Raw genomic sequence first — 13,634 nt, forward strand, 5'->3', positions numbered from 1 at the left:
ATAGCTATATACTGTACTGTACTATATATACAGAGACCTGACGTCATGTAATGTATAGCTATATACTGTACTGTACTATATATACAGAGACCTGACGTCATGTAATGTATAGCTATATACTGTACTGTACTATATATACAGAGACCTGACGTCATGTAATGTATAGCTATATACTGTACTGTACTATATATAGAGAGACCTGACGTCATGTAATGTATAGCTATATACTGTACTGTACAATATATAGAGAGACCTGACGTCATGTAATGTATAGCTATATACTGTACTGTACTATAGAGACCTGACGTCATGTAATGTATAGCTATATACTGTACTGTACTATATATAGAGACCTGACGTCATGTAATGTATAGCTATATACTGTACTGTACTATATATATAGAGACCTGACGTCATGTAATGTATAGCTATATACTGTACTGTACTATATATATATAGAGACCTGACGTCATGTAATGTATAGTTATATACTGTACTGTACTATATATATAGAGACCTGACGTCATGTAATGTATAGCTATATACTGTACTGTACTATATATATAGAGAGAGAGACCTGACGTCATGTAATGTATAGCTATATACTGTCCTGTACTATATATATAGAGACCTGACGTCATGTAATGTATAGCTATATACTGTACTGTACTATATATATACAGAGACCTGACGTCATGTAATGTATAGCTATATACTGTACTGTACTATATATATAGAGACCTGACGTCATGTAATGTATAGCTATATACTGTACTGTACAATATATAGAGAGACCTGACGTCATGTAATGTATAGCTATATACTGTACTGTACTATATATATAGAGACCTGACGTCATGTAATGTATAGCTATATACTGTACTGTACTATATATATATATATATACAGAGACCTGACGTCATGTAATGTATAGCTATATACTGTACTGTACTATATATATAGAGACCTGACGTCATGTAATGTATAGCTATATACTGTACTGTACTATATATACAGAGACCTGACGTCATGTAATGTGTAGCTATATACTGTACTGTACTATATATACAGAGACCTGACGTCATGTAATGTATAGCTATATACTGTACTGTACTATATATACAGAGACCTGACGTCATGTAATGTATAGCTATATACTGTACTGTACTATATATACAGAGACCTGACGTCATGTAATGTATAGCTATATACTGTACTGTACAATATATAGAGAGAGACCTGACGTCATGTAATGTATAGCTATATACTGTACTGTTCTATATATATACAGAGACCTGACGTCATGTAATGTATAGCTGTATACTGTACTGTACTGTACTATGTATATAGAGACCTATCTAATCCTTCCCAGTGTGATACTGTGTGTAGAAACGCGCATCTAATCCTCTGGCAGTGGTACTGTGTGAAGACATGCGTATCTAATCCTCCCCCGTGTGGTACTTAGAGCAGACACACATATCTAATCCTTCAGCGTGTGTTACTGTGTGCAGATGCACGTATCTAATCCTCCCCTGTGTGGTATTGTGTGAAGAGGCGCGTATCTAATCCTACGGCATGTGGAACTGTGTGTATACGTGGGTATCTAATCCTACGGCATGTGGTACTGTGTGCAGATGTGCGTATTTAATCCTCCCCTGTGTGGTATTGTGTGCTGAGACGCGTATCTAATTCTCTGGCTTGTGGTACTGTGTGCAGAGGCATGTATCTAATCCTCCAAAGTGTGATACTGTGTGCTCACAGACGTATCTAATCCTCCCCTGTGTGGTACTGTGTGCAGACGCGCGTATCTAATCCTCTGGAGTGTGGAACTGTGTGTAGACGCCTGTATCTAATCCTTCAGCATGTGGAACCGTGTGCAGACGCACGTATCAAATCCTTCAGTGTGTGGAACTGTGTGCAGAAGTGCGTATTTAATCCTCTGGTGTGTGGGACTGTGTGCAGACCCGTGTATCTAATGCTACGGCATGTAGTACTGTGTGTAGACACGCGTATCTAATCCTATGGCTTGTACAACTGTGTGAAGACACGTGTATCTAATCCTCCCCTTTGTGGTATTGTGTGAAGAGGAGCGTATCTAATCCTACGGCGTGTGGAACTGTGTGTAGACGCACGTATCCAATCCCCTGGCATGTGGTACTGTGTGCAGATGCGCGTATCTAATCCTCCCCCGTGTTGTACTGTGTGCAGAGACGCATATCTAATTCTCTGGCTTGTGGTACTGTGTGCAGAGGCATGTATCTAATCATCCAAAGTGTGGTACTGTGTGCACACACACGTATCTAATCCTCCCGTGTGGTATTGTGTGAAGAGGCGCGTATCTAATCCTTCTGCGTGTGGAACTATGTGTAGACGCGCGTATCTAATCCTACTGCATGTTGTACTGTGTGCAGACGTGTGTATCTAATCCTATGGCGTGTACAACTGTGTGCAGACACGCGTATCTAATCCTCTGGAGTGTGGAACTGTGTGTAGACACGCGTATCTAATCCTACGGCATTTGGTACTCTGTGCAGACGCGTGTATCTAATCCTATGGCGTGCACAAATGTGTGCAGACGTGCGTATCTAATCCTCTGGAGTGTGGAACTGTGTGTAGATGCGTGTATCTAATCCTTCAGTGTGTGGAACTGTGTGCAGAAGTGCGTATTTAATCCTCTGGTGTGTGGGACTGTGTGCAGACATGTGTATCTAATCCTTTGGTGTGTGATACTGTGTGCTGATCTGTGTATCTAATCCTCTGATGCGTGTATCTCAGTTTGGATATCAGTGTTGTATTGTGCATGTGGAGTGACCGTGTGTATTGCAGTTGGAATATGCGTGAAAGACTTGAAGGTTTGTATTAGCTAAGGGGGGGGGCACTGTGTTTGGAATGCTGTATCTCAGCAACGGTACGTCCGAGCGAGTTGGAGTCTCGTCTTAAACCTTCCCGGATATCTGAAGTATCTCTGTACCAAATTTGGTGAAGATCGGTCCAGTCGTTTGGTTCGCATTAGAGAACAGACGGACAGACAGACGGACAGACAAGAATTCATTTTTATAATATAGAGAGATATACAGTATATACTGTACTGTATTATATATACTGCACTGTATACAATATATATACTGCACTATATATAGGGGATGAGGGGTCTATGTATGTCATCCATGTGGTGCGGCCACAACCTACAGAGCGCCCTGTCCTGTGCTTAGAGGTCTCAGTATTGCCTGTTTTTATTTGTTTTTTCTCTATGTAGATTGTGCGCCCCACACAGAGCTCACAATGTACATTGTTCCCTATCATTATGTCTTTGGAATATGGGATGGAAATCCACACAAACACAGGGAGAACATACAAACTCCTTGCAGATGTTTTTTTTTTTTTGCCCTTGGTGGGATTTGAACACCAGGACCCAGCGCTGCAAGGCTACAGTGCTAACCACTGAGCCACCGTGTGGCTTGTAGTGTTTTTATTTGTTGTCATTTAATTTAATACACAGAAGAATGTTGTGGCCATTTGATCCTCTAGGCTCCGGTGTAGCAACACTGACCCCGGCCTTCATGTGATCAGAACTCCTCCACACCGGCGCTGCACCCTAATCTATTACCACATCTGTTCACCTATTCCTCAACCCTGGCAATGGATAGCCTGCCAGATGTTGTGGGGGCCGTACACCCCCCCTCCCCCCAGGTCTCTCAGTGCTATGGCCCGCAGGTATATAGTATATCTGAGCATCGGAGAATCCAAACCCTAAATCCGATATTTATTCATGGACGACAGTTCTGGTTCTTATCCTACATATCATTTCTATCCAGTGCTGCGAGCTGTAGACTCCTCCGTGGTAGAACATTGTAGCGTCACCTCTGACCCTGCTGTAGGTTTCATCCTTTTTTGTTTATTCAGAGCCTCTCCTGTCTTTCTATGGCCGCCTGCAGGGCTGGATCCTCCAGTTCATCCAACACAGAACGCTCCTTCTCCTCAACAACCCACCAAGGATGGACAAGGATGGGAATGAGATCAGCAGAAGATTATTAGACTTCACCTTGGAGATCATCTACCTGCTGACCGGAGAGGTGACCTTATTAGATTTCTATGGGAAAGAAAAACCAAGAGTGGAGATTCCACAGAGAGGACGTAAAATGCAAAGATTTGTTCTTACATTGTGTCAGATTTATCAAACTCTCTAATAAATCTGTTGTGTTATTAGACTTTAGATTAGTCTTTTCTAACTTTGTCCCTTCTATTAGTTGGCTTTGGTTACACCAGAAAACGGTGCCAAAATTTGGTGCACAATGTCACAGCCTAGGCCATGGTCACTTTCCATGAAGCCAAAGTTTCAAAAACACTTGAGCGCAAGCGTCTCTCTATTCACAGGATTACACAGTAGTGAAGAAGACCTTGGGGGATGGTGTGATTTCCAGTATCCATCACTATGAGTCAGGAGAATGGAGCCCCATCACAGAGCCTTCTTCTTACCTTCTGATACAGGAGGAGATCAATGGACAGAAGATCCTAGAAGTCACCAACAAGATGCTGGAGCTGCTGACTGGAGAGGTGACACTGCTGGGGATGCTGGGACATTATACAGTAACTGGAGGGGTCGGGGTGATGACTGTATCATTGTGTTGTCAGGTTCCTATAAGGTGTCAGGATGTCGCTGTCTATTTCTCCATGGAGGAGTGGGAGTATTTAGAAGGACACAAGGATCTGTACAAGGAGGTGATGATGGAGGACCACCAGCCCCTCACATCAGCAGGTAATAGACATGACTATATACACATGGACTTCCATTATTTGTATGTACAGAATGAATTCAGTCCCTGTCTGTGTTTCCTACAGGTAGATCCAGTGAGAGGACAACACCGGAGAGATGTCCCAGTCCTCTTCTTCCACAGGATGATCAGGTAGATGGAGATATTCCCTATGATGTGTAGACGGGCTGTGAAGTCCTTGTGGTCAGTCTTGTTGTATCCAGCAGTATTAGATGGTTTATACTTGTGTAATGAGAGGTGGAGATGGAGGATAAAGCTGACCATAGACATTACATGTTGTCTGGATCTTCTCACAATCTTCTGGCTATGGAGACTGCTGGTTGGAATAAGGAACCATCAGGTTGGATTTCTGCCGATCTGATCCTTTATTTCCCCTGAGACAAACAACCCCGGATGTATCTGGTAGAATCTGATCTCCTCCAGTGACACAACCTGAAGCAGGTCTAGCCATGCCGAGTATGCATGTGTATGAGGGTCTTCAGGATGTCATTGAGCCGTCGTCTTATATCCAGCATATGTTCAGCTTTTAGATGATCAAAAGCTATTTGGTTCTTATAACACCTGCTGTATTTCTCATAACTTCTAAAACCATCTGCTGACTTTGACATTATTTGTTTCACAGTTTTTCCATCAGGGCAAAGATCTGAGTGATATTAATGTTATAATAATAAAAGAAGAGCCCTATGTGAGTGGTGATGAGGAGTTTGAAGAGGACATTCCTACCGGGAACCGCCCAGGTGAGGAGTCACCACTATATAAAGAGTCACAGATTCTCCTTATTCACCAGCTGTAATAGTTGTGAGTAGATTTTTTGAGTTCAGTGTCCAGTTCAAGTGTTTGCTTGGTTTGGGGACTAAGAACCATTAACTTTGAAAGGTGTGACGTATCTGGGCCCCACCCCTGATTGGAGCAGATACTCTGGCTGCACAGCAGATGCAGTGAACCAGGATGTTTATTGCAGATGAGATCGTACGTTTAATTGTTGCAAATAAAGATGGACAATTATGTTTTTAACCCCTTCCCGCCAATGGCATTTTTTGATTTTCGTTTTTCGTTTTTGACTCCCCTCCTTCTAAACCCCATATGAGGTCTTAATTTTTGCGGGACAATTTTTTCTTCATGATGCCACCATTAATTATTCTATATAATGTACTGGGAAGCAGGAAAAAAATTCAGAATGGGGTGGATTTGAAGAAAAAATGCATTTCTGCAACTTTCTTACGGGCTTTGGTTTTACGGCGTTCACTGTGCAGCCAAAATGACATGTCCCCTATATTCTGTGTTTTGGTACGGTTCCAGGGATACCAAATTTATATGGTTTTATTTACATTTTGACCCCTAAAAAAAATCCAAAACGGTGTTAAAAAATTTTTTTTCTAAAAGTCGCCATATTCCGACGGCCGTAACTTTTTTATACATAGGTGTACGGGGATGTATAGGGCGTCTTTTTTTGCGGGGCCGGGTGTACTTTTTAGTTCTACCATTTTCGGGAAATGTTATTGCTTTGATCACTTTTTATTCAAATTTTTATCAGAATTAAAACAGTGAAAAAACGGCGGTTTGGCACTTTTGACTATTTTTCCTGCTACGGCGTTTACCGAACAGGAAAAATATTTTTATAGATTTGTAGAGCGGGCGATTTCGGACGCGGGGATACCTAACATGTATATGTTTCACAGTTTTTAACTACTTTTATATGTGTTCTAGGGAAAGGGGGGTGATTTGAACTTTTAATACTTTTTATATTTTTTTATATTTTTTTTACTTTTTTTTTTTTATTTTTTTTTGCATTTATTAGACCCCCTAGGGGTGTTGAACCCCAGGGGGTCTGATCACTAATGCAATGCATTACAATGCTAATGCATTGCAATGCATTGCAAAAAAGCATCCTTTCTTTTGCAGGCTGTATACACCAGCCTGCAAAAGAGAGAATTTGCAGACCGGCTGGGAGCCCTTAACAAGGCTCCCGGCTGTCATGGCAACGGGGGGTCGGCCCTGGAGCATGCTCCAGGAGCCGGCGATCCCTGCCAAAATGGCGGCGCCCATGCGCCGCCGGGAAAATGGCGCCTCCGGCGCCTTTGACAGCAGCGCCGGAGGGGTTAATGCCTCCGATCGGTCCGGGGACCGATCGGAGGCATCAGAGCCGGTTGTCTACTGCTTAAAGCAGTAGACACCCGGCGGCTATGACGGCCGCTCGGCTCCCGGGTCGGTCGCCATAGTTACAGACCCGACACGCGCCGTACTATTACGGCGCATGTCGGGAAGGGGTTAAGGAACTGGATTCAACCCAATTTTTTTTTAGAAGTTTCAGTTACTAATGTTAACATCCTGAATCTTTGAGCGGCGGTCCTGCCAGCGGTCAGCACACCACACCGCTATCATGTGTTACAGTGTTAAGCTGTTTATTTTGTGAAGTGAGAAAAAGACCCCTGATGACTCTTTTTAATAGAAGAAACGCCGCGTAGGGTCATAAATTCCCAGTTAGTCAGTGGACTTATCATCCAGTTCAGCATTTGTACGGTGACCTGACTGTCAGTGCCTCTCTCCTCTCTGTTGGCGTGGCAATAGGCCAGTAACCTCAGAGGGGGGGAGTGATTTGCTGGCAGTTCATGCTTTGGGTCCTGTTCACAAGTTGCTGTTTGGAAAAAAGCCACTGTGGTTTATTAGGGAGTGAGGGTTTCAATATCCTATAGGGCATATATAGGTGTATATACAATTGCCCCTCCCTAGTTATTTCTTCACTTTTGTATGGACTGAACAGGTGGAACACAATCATTTTGTTTTACTTTTTGGATTGGTTTTAAAGGATATCAATAAAAGTGAAATTTTATGTGTTTATTTTTTTGGGCAGATAGTGTCATTTGTCCCTCTGTGAACTTTCTAATATACACACATTTGTTTGAAATCAGTGAATTAATGTTAACATCCTATCCCATCCACCACTACAGGTAATAATGTGGGCGGCAACAGCAACACTACTTTTGCTCTTGACTGCTGATAGGTTATCTTGGAAGTTATATTTTTTAAAATTTGATTTATTTTTGGTAGATGACTGCACCAACAACTCAGAGGGACATCTGATATCTACAGATTATAAAGCAGAGGATCATGGTATCACACAAGAGCCATATGAAGAACATGTCATTACCCCAGATATACACTCAGCCCTTCACAGCAAAGATGTGTCATCTGATCCTGTTATACATGTCCAGTTTTCTGATTCACAGACTGTGAGGCAAAATAAATTTCACAAACGGAAAAAACATCAAAGAGATGACACAAAAAAGAAGCCATTTTCATGTTTAGAATGTGGGAAATGTTTTACCCAGAAATCAGTTCTTATTAGGCATCAGAGAATTCACACAGGAGAGAAGCCGTTTTCATGCTCAGAATGTGCAAAATGTTTTAGATACAAATCAGATCTTGTTAGTCATGAGAGAACTCACACAGGGGAGAAGCCATATTCATGTTCACAGTGTGGGAAATGTTATAGTACTAAATCAAGACTTGTTGACCATCAAAAAATTCACAAAGCACAGTCATTAGTTTCATGTTCAGAATGTGGGAAATGCTTTACTCAGCAGTCAAAACTGGTTAGACATCTTTGGAGTCACTCAAGAGAGAAACCTTTTTCATGTTCAGAATGTGTGAAATGTTTTAGATACAAATCAGCTCTTATTAGTCATCGAAGAATTCACACCGGAGAGAAGCTATTTTCATGTTCAGAATGCGAGAAATGTTTTATTAAGAAATCAGATCTTGTAACACATCAAAGAATTCATACAGGGGAGAAGCCATATTCATGTCCAGAATGTGGGAAATGTTTTACCCAGAAAGCAAGTCTGGCTGAACATCAGAGAGTTCACACTGGAGAGAAGCCATTTTCATGTTCAGAATGTGGAAAATGTTTTAGATACAAATCACATCTTGTTAGTCATCAGAAAATTCACACAGAAGAGAAACCGTTTTCATGTACAGAATGTGGAAAATGGTTTGTATACAAAAGAGATCTGGTTAGTCATCAGAGAGTTCACACAGGAGAGAAGCCATTCTCATGTTCTGAATGTGGAAAATGTTTTAGATACAAATCAGATCTTGTTTGTCATCAAAGAATTCACACAGGTGAGAAGCCATTTTCATGCTCACAATGCGGTAAGTGCTTTATTACGCAATCAGAACATGTAACACACCAGAGAATTCACACGGGGGAGAAGCCATATGTATGTTCAGAATGTGGGAAATGTTTTGCTCAAAAATCAAATCTTGTTTGTCATCAGACAATTCACACAGGAGAGAAACCATTTTCATGTACAGATTGTGGAAAATGTTATAGATACAAATCAGATCTTAGTCGTCACCGGAGAACTCACACAGGAGAGAAGCCATTTTCATGTTCTGAATGTGGGAAATGTTTCATCTATAAAACAGACCTTGTCAATCATGAGAGAGCTCACAAAGGGGAGAAGCCATTTTCATGCTCTGAATGTGGTAAGTGCTTTATTCAATCATCTAGACTGGTTACACATCTGAGGAGTCACACAGGAGAGAAGCCATTCTCATGTTCAGAATGTGGGAAATGTTTTACTTATAAATCTGCTCTTGTTGTACATCGGAGAATTCACACAGGAGAGAAGCCATATTCATGTTCAGAATGTGGGAAGTGTTTTAGGTGTGGCTCACATCTTGTTAGTCATCAGAAAATTCACACAAGGGAGAAGTCATTTCATGTTTAGAGTAAGAAATGTTTTGATACAAAATCGCATCATTCAACGAACTCCGACAGAAGTGAAGTAAATTCACTGGTTACACGTGTGGTAAAGTCACATGTTGTATATCAGCTGTGTATAGAAAATATATAATAAACGTTTTCTTATATAACTTATCTGCTTCTGTTGCCTTCCTTTAGATGATAATATAAGAACCTATAGCTGCACCAATTGAGATACATTTCTATTCTTATGAATAAAATCTAGAAGTGTACGAGTGTAACGTCCGGGTCTGGTTCGGAGTCTTAAGTTGCTATTACTTGGGGACTGACTTACTTGCAAGGCTGAAAACGTAGTCAGGGGGAAGCCAGTGGTCAATACACAAGATGAGCGTCAGTGTTGGAGGAAGAGGCGGCAAATACCGTAGTCAGGAGGAAGCCAGTGGTCAATGCACAAGATGAGCGTCAGTGTTGGAGGAGGAGGAGGCGGCAAATACCGTAGTCAGGAGGAAGCCAGTGGTCAATGCACAAGATGAGCGTCAGTGTTGGAGGAGGAGGCGGCAAATACCGTAGTCAGGAGGAAGCCAGTGGTCAATGCACAAGATGAGCGTCAGTGTTGGAGGAGGAGGCGGCAAATACCGTAGTCAGGAGGAAGCCAGTGGTCAATGCACAAGATGAGCGTCAGTGTTGGAGGAGGAGGCGGCAAATACCGTAGTCAGAAGGAAGCCAGTGGTCAATGCACAAGATGAGTGTCAGTGTTGGAGGAGGAGGCGGCAAATACCGTAGTTAAGAGGAAGCCAGTGGTCAATGCACAAGAGGAGAATCAGTGTTGGAGGAGGAGGCGGCAAATACCGTAGTCAGAAGGAAGCCAGTGGTCAATGCACAAGATGAGTGTCAGTGTTGGAGGAGGAGGCGGCAAATACCGTAGTCAAGAGGAAGCCAGTGGTCAATGCACAAGAGGAGAATCAGTGTTGGAGGAGGAGGCGGCAAATACCGTAGTCAGAAGGAAGCCAGTGGTCAATGCACAAGATGAGTGTCAGTGTTGGAGGAGGAGGCGGCAAATACCGTAGTTAAGAGGAAGCCAGTGGTCAATGCACAAGAGGAGAATCAGTGTTGGAGGAGGAGGCGGCAAATACCGTAGTCAGAAGGAAGCCAGTGGTCAATGCACAAGATGAGTGTCAGTGTTGGAGGAGGAGGCGGCAAATACCGTAGTCAAGAGGAAGCCAGTGGTCAATGCACAAGAGGAGAATCAGTGTTGGAGGAGGAGGCGGCAAATACCGTAGTCAGGAGCAAGCCAGTGATCAATGCACAAGATGATCATCAGTGTTTGCAGGAGAGAGCAGCTAGATTACAGGCAGAGCACAATAATCTCACAAGGCAGGAACTGCAAGGCCGGGTTTATGTAGGAAGTTCAATCAGAGAACAGGGTGGAGCAAACCAAAGAGGCGGGAACTGAAACTAGATGTTATGTCAGTCCAGGTAGCTGCAACGGGGCTAAGGAGTAGCAGTAGGGAATCTCGCCCTGCACTACTCCCACTAGCTATCCCGGTCCCTGCCTCACGGGTGTGGGTCGGCTGTTCTCAGGCTAAGCCTGACCCCGACAGCTCCTCTCTCACTGATTCCGTAGGCCTAGAGGGAAGTGGGAGAAGGAATGCCCTATAAGACCTCTAGGGACTGGAGACTAAAGGGGGTCACCCCTTACGAACAAGTGAAGCTGCAACTGACAGGGACTGACAAGGGTGTGCGCTGACTAACAACACAAGCAGCACACAGGAAAAATGTGGGAAAGGATTCCCCCAAACCAATATGGGAAGGAACCTTACACTAGGAAACAAACACAGGGAAACTGAGTAGAAATCAAAGGATAAGGCAATTCACTCACACAGTCAATTATACACAGAGGGAGGATTGGTGAACACAGAAGGGAAAACACACAAACCAACTCGTTCACCCAAACCTCCCAAAAACCAACCACGGAACTTCCTCTATCCAAGATAACCACCTACTCCTCCTGCTAAGGCCTAGCTCTGTAAAAGCGACACTCAGCACAGAACCATGGGAGGCATGGGTTTAAATACAGAGTAGAGACCACTCCTCCCAGGTGCAAATGGGAGGACAGACTAATCAACCAGGAGATAAAGCTGCCTACCAGCAGTGCGCGCGTGCAAGTCAGAAGGTGTGCACCAATACCCACGACAGGACAACCCCGCAGCGCCAGGATGCCACCCCAGACACTGCGCAGCCAAAAACTCCCCAGGTAAGAAAAATAGAAAGTAAAGAACCTAAATACTCCTAACAGGATCCTCCCCTCAAGGAGAAGACTCCAGATTCTCTAGGAGCATCCTTCTTCGGGAACTCCTTGTGGAATTTCTCCACGAGTCTGGGGGCTGACATATCCGACTCCAGGACCCAAGTATTATCCTCAGGACCGTATCCCTTCCATGCCACCAGATACCGTAGCTTCCCCCGAACATATTTGCTATCCAGAACTCGGGATATCTCATACTCCCCGGACTCAGAAACTGGTGGAACCTTAACTGGAGACGTTCCCTTCTTGGCCTTCTTTAACAAGGAGACATGGAAGACCCGGTTTATCTTCCACCTTTTAGGTAGTTGCAGCTGCGCCGCCACTTCATTTACCATCTTGATGATCTTAAAAGGACCCACAAACCTGGGACCCAGCTTCTTGCTAGGAACCTTCAACCTGATATTCTTGGTGGACAACCAAACCATCTCCCCAGGGAAGAACTGCAACTCTCCTCTCTTCCGATCCGCCTGGACCTTAGCCTGGTGCGACGCCCGCACCAGATTCTCTCGGATACGGGACCATACCCCTTGCAGCTTTTTAGAAAACAGCTCCTCCTCCGGAACTGGGGAAGAAATGGAAGAAAATACTCCGAAAACAGGATGTCTACCACCGGAGCAAAAAAAAGGTGTGGTACCTGTGGCATTGGAATCATGGTTGTTTAGGGAAAATTCTGCCAGGGGGAGAAAGGCAGCCCAATTATTCTGGTTCTCTCGAACAAAACACCTCAAAAACTGTTCCACATCCTGATTCTTCCTCTCTGTTTGTCCGTTAGACTCTGGGTGAAACCCGGAGGAAAACGACAGTGTAACTCCCAACCTGCTGCAAAAAGCCTGCCAGAATTTAGCCACAAATTGCGGTCCCCTGTCCGAAACGATCTCCTCAGGAAGACCATGCAACCTTACAATTTCTTTAATAAACGCCTCTGATAGTGTCTTGGCACATGGCAGCCTGGAAAACGGGATCAAATGGCACATTTTCGTGAAGCGGTCAACGACTACCCAAATGACCGTGAAACCCTTAGACACCGGAAGGCCCGTGATGAAATCCATAGACAGATGAGTCCAAGGTGCCTTAGGAGGTTCCAATGGATGTAGAAGACCGTGGGGACGGGTATGCGACGCCTTGGCTCTTGCACAGACCGAACAATTTTGAACAAACTGCAAGACCTCCTTACTCCACCCTGGCCACCAAAAATTCCTAGACACCAATCTCATGGTCTCTGAAACCCCCGGGTGACCAGCAAGAACCGACTCGTGACACTCCCTCAGGAGACTTTGTCGGAGAGTATTTGGGACAAAAAGCTTGTTTCTAGGTATCTTGGAAGGTGCAGCGTGTTGCGCTTCGATCAAGGCCTTCTCCAATTTCGCGCCCAATACTGCTACCACCACTCCATCCCCAAGAATAGTGGCAGGCGCCTCTCGTTCCTCCTCAGTCGACATATACCGGGATAAAGCATCAGCCTTAACATTCTTTGCACCCGGCACATAAGTCACGGTAAAATGGAACCGCGCAAAAAATAGAGCCCATCTGGCCTGCCGTGCATTTAATCTCTTCGCCGACCCAAGATAAACCAAATTCTTGTGGTCAGTAAATACCTGGACTGGCCTTCTGGCCCCCTCCAGGAAATGACGCCAATGTTCGAACGCTAGTTTTATTGCTAGTAGTTCCCTATCTCCGATGTCATAATTCCGTTCAGAGGCAGAGAATTTCTTAGAAAAGAAGGCACAGGGATGCGTACCCTCCTCGAACTCCTGAGAAAGTACTGCTCCCACCCCCACCGAGGAGGCATCCACCTCCACTCGGAAGGCCAACCTCTCATCCGGCTGTCTCAAAATGGGAGCGAACGAGA

The 13,634-nt window shown here is 44.1% G+C and overlaps 1 protein-coding gene across 2 annotated transcripts in view; it reads left to right on the top strand.

Annotated features, from left to right (window-relative positions):
* The window catches only part of LOC142189718 (uncharacterized), a 239,155-nt gene extending 229,588 nt beyond the window's left edge, over positions 1–9,567 (top strand). The window contains exons 10-11 of one of the 2 annotated variants that reach the window (XM_075262249.1): positions 5,395–5,509; positions 7,821–9,567. In XM_075262249.1, coding sequence (XP_075118350.1) covers positions 5,395–5,509; positions 7,821–9,505 — 1,800 coding nt within the window. In that variant the 3' untranslated portion in view covers positions 9,506–9,567. The remainder of the gene's footprint in view (positions 1–5,394; positions 5,510–7,820) is intronic. The other variant, XM_075262248.1, reaches the window with a different exon arrangement.
* The last annotated feature ends 4,067 nt before the right edge of the window (positions 9,568–13,634 follow it).

Source organism: Leptodactylus fuscus, chromosome 1, assembly GCF_031893055.1.
Source record: "Leptodactylus fuscus isolate aLepFus1 chromosome 1, aLepFus1.hap2, whole genome shotgun sequence".
Lineage (NCBI taxonomy): Eukaryota > Metazoa > Chordata > Amphibia > Anura > Leptodactylidae > Leptodactylus > Leptodactylus fuscus.